The 6,875-nt window shown below is 57.0% G+C and overlaps 1 protein-coding gene across 1 annotated transcript; it reads left to right on the top strand.

The window, feature by feature from the left end:
* The first annotated feature begins 3,586 nt into the window (after positions 1-3,586).
* CPLX3 (complexin 3) lies at positions 3,587-5,779 on the top strand. Its single transcript, XM_086471766.1, has 3 exons — positions 3,587-3,747; positions 4,100-4,187; positions 5,555-5,779. Exons 1-3 carry the CDS (start codon positions 3,587-3,589, stop codon positions 5,777-5,779), a joined length of 474 nt encoding a protein of 157 aa, XP_086327892.1.
* The last annotated feature ends 1,096 nt before the right edge of the window (positions 5,780-6,875 follow it).

Genomic DNA, 6,875 nt, shown 5'->3' with positions numbered 1-6,875 from the left:
CATCACAAGAAGTGACAATCAACTGCCAAGTGCGGGTGTGACTTCTCCCAGCACAGAGGCTGCCTGCTTTGTTTAGAGACGCCTCCTCATTTCCTCCCCCGTCGCGTCTCCAGCACACACGCACATGTCTTTCCAGGATTAACTCACCTACTCAGGGTCTTCAAAGGTTTAAACCTTTGTGTTCCCCCGGATTTCAGGCTGACAAGGATCAGATCGCCGCCCTCTGACGGCCTTATTGCTATTGCATCGCAACTCAAGGTCACAGACCCTTCCCCTCCCCTGTACAATCTACGGGATAACTCCAAGAACCAGCCACTCCAGGAAATCCTGGCCATTGCTGGTCGCCTTCAGGGATCTCAGGAGCATCATATGAAACCCTGGTTGAGGGGAGAGCTTCCAGCTGTGGCTTTAGAGACCATTCTCCCCTTACCTGGAAAGACAAGCTGAAATGATCCCTCTCACCAGGGCAGAGGAAACCGAACTCCTTGCATCCTATTCAAATCAGGTGTCAATGCTGAGAGAGGATCCTCTTAGCTTCTACCAGCTTGTCTGAGGCTGGCTGCTACTGGGGGATGTTTCATCTCCCTCCCGTCTAATCCACGGAGATGTGTGATATAGCATAAGCTAATATAATAGGTCATGCAAGGATTTACATCTCATTACTGCAGGTTAGAGTCCTGGGAGGAAGAATGAGTCATTCTTACTTGAATATATTTCAGGGATAAGGAATAGTTCAGCTGCCCAAAGAAAAGCAAATAAGAAATCAACCACCTTGAAACATCGCCGTAGGCTCCATCACCAGCCCTCTGCACCCTCTGATTGTCCTCTCTCCTCTGCATGCAGACGGGACACCGGCCTCTCTGGAGAGAGAGAGCTTGGGCTAAAGAGCCAAAGGGGTGGGAGAGCTGCCAGTAGCTGCAAGACCTCGCTAGAGGCCCTTTCCTCTGCCTTTTGCTCCATCCCCATAACCTGGACTGCAAGAGGCTGCAAAGGTTAACCTCATAGTCCCCCTCCGTGGGGCACGTCCGTCTCCCGGTGAGTGAGCATCCCTGCCACGAGCGACCGGGTCCCAGCCGCTGCCAGTACTAAACAGCGTGCTAATTTTCACCTAGCTGCTTTGGCCAAGCAGTTCTGCTCATCAAGAGCTGTTTTCTCTTCATTTTGCAGACAGGGAGGCTACGTGGTAGCTGACCCATCTAACCCAGCTGGAAAAAATCGGTCCTGACTTTAAGTCTCTTACTGTTAGTGAGTGCTTAGACAGAAATCTGGACTGAGCAAAGCTCCCAGGACCAGTCACATCAAAAGTCTTCTCTGAACCGACCCAAGGCTCGAAGCTGCCCCGCATCCAAGGGCAAAGCAGCTCTGGGACACAAGCAGGGATGCTTTCCCATCTCTCTGCCCCTCTTTTCATCCAGTCCTTGTCTGACTGACAGCCAGAACTTCAACATGCTGTTGGCAATGGGACGTCAGCGGAGCGCCTGAGGCTCTCAGCTTATTTCTAAGCAGGTTGTGAAAGCTCATTGTGGGTTAAAATTCATTTTCCATGGGCTGTTCATGGGAAAATGCTTAGGGGGTCTGCAGATGGTGTGAAAAGTAAAAATCGTGGCTTCAAACAGTTGGTAGGACTCATGAGCAGCCAGCTCAGCATTGACCCAGGGCAAGCAGCAGCCACAGGGGCATCTGAGGAGGGGGGAGATGCTGTGGGTGATGCTGGAGTTGTGCCAGACGGTGCCTCAGATGAGTCTCCCTCAGCCCAGCAGCTGTGTGGAAAGGCAGTTTGCGCATTCAGGTGAACTGCTGGCACCATTCGGGGGGCTCTGCTCCTCTGGGATGTAGCCATAGCCCTGGAGAGCTTTCACTGGGACAAATCCCCTGTTGTCACTTCCAAAAGTGGGCTCCGATGCCCAGCTGCAGCAGTCACTGCCTAACTGCTGAGCGGATTATTATCCAAGAATAATACATTTTTTTTTTTAAATTTTCCTTATAAGACAAATTTTTGCCTGTTGCTACCTTGGACAAGGGGGGAAGGGAGAAGATGGGCGATTCCCCCCGCCCTCTTGTGTTTTACTCTATCGCTTTGCAGCTGTTCCGTATTTTTAATCTGCGGAGATTGTCCTTAAATTTCAGAAATGAAATTATTTCCCACAAGCTGGTATTGGGGTTTGGATCCGTGCTCATTTTTCATGAGCGAAGAAGAAAGGAAGGAGAAATGTATGTTAAGGCCAGGCTGGCCATCTGGAAGGGAGGTGCGTTTCTGATGCCATTAATTGCTCACTCCCCAAGGCCCGCGACAGGGCTGCAGCCAAAGGAACTAGCAGGAGTGGGAGTGGGATGGGAACCAGGAGAGCTGGAGGAGCCGATGGAATTATGCAACAAAATCAATGCCCGCTCCCTCCTCAGCCTCCTGATTTAGGTGACCGATGAACGCGTGGGTCACTGGGCTGGCTCTGGTACATCAGCGAGGCAGCGCTTGCAGGGACTGAGAGCAGCTTTAGTATCTTTTAATTAATATCATTAATACCACTAGGAAAGAGAAGAACAAGCTTTTGGGCACGCCAGCCCTTAGATCTCCGAGCAAACAACAGTTGCGCCCCGTGTACGGTACGCACCGCTTCTCCAGGGCGCTAAATCCCGGCTTCTCCTCCAGCGTAGCCCCGGAGGACGGGGGATAGAGGAGGGAAACCTGCTCTTGCTGTGGGTTTGCTGGGATCAAACAGCCACCCATCATCGCTGGCTGTCCCCGGACAGCAGCACGGGGGGACACGGTACCCGCTGAGGCGGGGGGGGGGGGGGGGGGTGTCGGGGAGGGCTCACAGCATCCCCCCTCCCGCGGCTCCAGCCAGCCCCGCTGCCCGGGAGCCGCTGCCTGCGGGGCTGGGGGCTCGTTTCCCCGGGGGAGGGGGGAAGCGGGGAGGGGGGAGGTGGCGGCGCCGTCCGTCCCCACGGGGTGGGCGGCTCCGCCTCTCTGCCGGGCGGCGGGGGGCGGCGGGGGGGGGGCGGCGGGAGGCGGAGCCTCCCGCCGCCCCCCCCCCCCGCCGCCCCCCGCCGCGCACACACCGGAGCTGTCCGAGCCCCGGTGCTGCAGCGGCGGCCGCTCCGCTCCGCTCCGCGGTCACAGCCCGGCCCCGCCATGGACGGAGGGGCGGCGCGGCCCCGCTGAGCCCCGGCAGCCCGGACACCCCGGGAACTCGGTATTCCGGCATCCCCGGGAACTCGCCCGCACAGCATCGTCCCGGCTCTCCGGGAACTCGGTGCTCCGGTATCGCCGGGAGCTCGGCTCCGCTGACCTCGGCTGCTCGATAAGCCGGGGCTCCGGCATCGCCGGGAACTCGCAGCGCACCGGCTTCCCGGTAACTCCCTGCTCCCGGCACCCCAGCGCCGACCATACCGCTGCTCACCGGCGCTCCGACTCACTCTTAGCCCGGTTCCCCGGGCTCCCCCGTAACTCAGCATCCCCATCCTCCCCTCTCCTCGGTGCCCAGAACCCCATCTCCCCATTAACCCCGGCTCTCCCAGAACCCCAGCTCCGCAGTAGCTCCCCAGCACTCCTGCTCCTCGGGCTCCCCAGCCCCCCGGGACCACAACCATGGCGTTCATGGTGAAGAGCATGGTGGGGGGCCAGCTGAAGAACCTGACGGGTGGCCTGGGTGGCGAGGAGAAGAGCGAAGGCGAGAAGTCTCCAGCCGAGGCGCAGGGCATGACCCGGGAGGAGTATGAGGAATATCAGCGGCAGTTGGTGGAGGAGAAGTAAGTGCGACTGGCACCAGGTACCGGGGCGGGCTGGACCCCTGGGGTCCCAGCGGGGGATGGGGCGCTCCCTCTGCAGCCCCCCATCCCGTGCATGGGAGGCTGGGGGAAGACAGCGCTGGGGGGTGGCAGGGCTATGAAGGAGTTTAATGAACCCCCTAATCCCTTAATCCGCTTCCTCGCCTGGGAGATGGGATTGTTTTCTCCTTTCAGGCAGTGCAGGAGGGAGGAAATTGTGGGGAACTGGGACTTTGCAGAGGAGATGGGGGGTACCTGGGGGGGTGGTGGGAAGATGGTGAGACACAGGGACTCGGGGCAGCAGCTGCCAGTAACTGCCCTATGTGGTTCGCAGGATGGAGAGAGATGCCCAGTTCGCCCAGCGCAAGGCGGAGAGGGCCACGGTCAGGTCCCACTTCCGAGACAAGTACAGGCTCCCCAAGGTACGGCCGTGCCGGGCATGGGGGGGACACACAGGGAGCCAAGCCCCAGCGCAGCTTTTGTGGGGGGCTTGGTGAATGGGGCTGTGGGGGGACAGACAACACCGCTGCTCTGCAGGGAGGGGAAGGGGCACCGGACCCCCTTGGCTGGGTGGGTTTTTGAGCTACAAAGCCCCAGTGCAAATCAGTTCCCCTAAAAAGCATCATTCCACCCAAATCTTGACCCCTTCCCATCACCCCTGAGCACCAAAAGCCACCAGCCCCAGACAGCAGGACCCCCGACACTCTCTGCCTTACTCGATCCCCCCTTCCTCTCTTTTGCCCCCTAAATCCAGCTGGATGAGGGAAAGCCACCTTCATCCCAGACTCTCAGCCCTGTAGCTGGGAGCAGAGCTGGAGTTACGCCTTCCTGGCTGGATTAGCCAGCTCCTCTCCCCGGATTATTTGGCAAACATTTCCTACCTCAACTCCTATTTTGGAATTTCCGCCCGATGAATGATTTGCTAGAAACAATTTAATCAAGGGATAATTCAGCCATTCTTGGAATCGCCACAAGCTCTTCTTCCCCCAAACCCACCCTTTATTCAGCAAGAATCTCTCAGCCGTGAATAGTCCAAATTGGAGCCGGGCTAATATTAGTTCAGAAAGGTCAGCTGAGCCAAGTGATGTTGTTCAGATTGTTTGATATTGTTCAGTCAGCCTGGATGCACACCCCACTGCTTCTCACACCCCTTTTATTGCTGGGAAATAAACAGCTGGAGAATTTATTTTTCCCCTGCCAAAAGCTAGAAAAGGCAGAAAAAGAAGAGATGGAGATTTTTTCTCCAGGGGAAATGGGGATTTGTTTGCCCCCCGATCCTTTCGCTGCTTTCTCATGCTTAAGATGTCCCTTCTAATCTTTAGACAAGTTTCTTCTGCTCATTACTGATCCCGCCTGGCAGCCGGGCTGCCTCTTGCAAAGTCTCCCTGTGGCTCTCCAGCGCAGAGCTGACCCCGATCTCCGGTGGGCGCAGTCGTTGAGCATACGGGTGGCTTAATTGGGTGCCTAAAGCTCCCCAGCCACTCTGGTGCGAGCTGAAAGCCAATTTATACTGATGCTGGCACACTTGGGTTTTCATCTCAGCTCTTGCTGTGTCCGTTGGTGTGCACCCAGGCTCTGCTCAGCCCTGTCCCCTCTGGGTCAGTGTCTTACCCACAGCACGAGCGTGCCTGTGAGCCCCGGGGACCAACCCACACAGACCTTAAAATGGGAAGATGGCCCAAAGCCCATGCAGACACCTCTGGGAACCTTGTACATGCCTTCAATGCCTCCAGAACCCCCCCTCCCCACCTCAGCATCCCCCGCCTGACCTTCTCCCGGCCCATTTCAGAACGAAACGGATGACAACCAGATCCAGCTGGTGGGAGGCGACGTGGAGCTGCCCAAAGAGCTGGCCAAGATGATCGAGCAGGACAACGAGGAGGAGGAAGAGAAGAACTCGGTTATCGGCCAGCTCACCAACATCCAGAACCTGGACCTTGATTCCTTGAAAGACAAAGCTTCGGCCACGCTAGAGGACCTGAAGCAATCGGCTGAGAAATGCACCATGATGTGACCTGGCTGAACCCCCCCTCCCCATCAACATCACGGTGGGGGAGAAGGGAGGGGACGCAGCGAAGGGTCTGGAGGTGGCTGTTGCCTGCAGCGGGGACCCCACTGATGTTGTCACCCTTGCCTTGTGTGAGTCGGGTCCTCTTTCTGAGCTGTGTGAAGCCTCAAGTCCCCGACCCAGATGTCCCTGATGTGTGGTTTTTGTTTTGTTCTCCGGTCTGAGGTTAGAGCAGAGAGCCAGCATGTGTCCCCGGTCCCCCAGTGCCTCCTCCTGTGCCCGTGGCTGTGGGTGTCTTTAGCGAGAGCCGGGGGGTTGCAGGGAAGGAAAGCCCCGAGTGACCTTGGAGTGTTATTGAACCATGTCAGCATGGGAAGGCAAAGGCTTTCCAGCAGAGTGGTGGCCATACGCCGTGTCTCTGCCTACACATTTCGACCAAGCCGCCTAGAAACGACAGGGTGGCTCCGATTTGCTTTGCAAGGACGAGGCACAATGCAAAATGCTCCCCCCCGCCCTGCATCCCATACCCATCACATGAGAAAAAACATCCCGTCCGTGCAAGAAATGCCAACCCCTTTGCCCTTGAGGGCCCCTCTCAAAGGAGTCAGCCAGGAAGGACCTGCTATATGATCCCATTTAGCCCAGCGGGAAGGCAGGTGCTGAGGACCAGAGCGATAAAGCCTGAATTAACGCCAGAGAGGAATAAACCCCCTCCTCGGTGCTCACCTGAACCCACACCGGCCCGTTCCCAGAGCAGTGGTGGCACATCCTCCCTTTCCCCAGGGTGGGACCCACTCCTGTCCTTGTTTCTTCCAGGAGAAGAACAAAGTGATAAGGGAAAAAAATCTCCTCCTCCTCTGTCGTGCCGTAGTTGTGCGCTGTGCTCACTTGAGTGTCTCTCCACCTCCTATGCTGTCCCCGTGCCATGGTACTGTTACAACCGGTGGAATAAATACCAGGAGATGTCTATGCATTTATTTCTCTCCTCGAGCAGTACTTTCCTGATACAGGTTTTGGGGTGCCCTAAGGTACGAGAGGTGTCGAGAAATCAAGCTCATCTCCTTTACAGGGCAGGAGGGAACAGTGATGGGAGCTCAAGGGA

This window comes from Leptosomus discolor, chromosome 11 (genome assembly GCF_034619465.1).
Source record: "Leptosomus discolor isolate bLepDis1 chromosome 11, bLepDis1.hap2, whole genome shotgun sequence".
Classification (NCBI taxonomy): domain Eukaryota; kingdom Metazoa; phylum Chordata; class Aves; order Leptosomiformes; family Leptosomidae; genus Leptosomus; species Leptosomus discolor.
Note: the sequence above shows the minus strand (reverse complement) of the source record. Positions and strands in the feature narration are given on the sequence as shown.

Coding starts and splice junctions, on each gene's coding strand:
- CPLX3 (XM_086471766.1), top strand. CDS start 3,587: ATGGCGTTCATGGTGAAGAGCATGGTGGGGGGCCAGCTGAAGAACCTG. Junction 3,748..4,099: donor CGGCAGTTGGTGGAGGAGAA/GTAAGTGCGACT, acceptor TGTGGTTCGCAG/GATGGAGAGAGATGCCCAGT. Junction 4,188..5,554: donor ACAAGTACAGGCTCCCCAAG/GTACGGCCGTGC, acceptor GGCCCATTTCAG/AACGAAACGGATGACAACCA.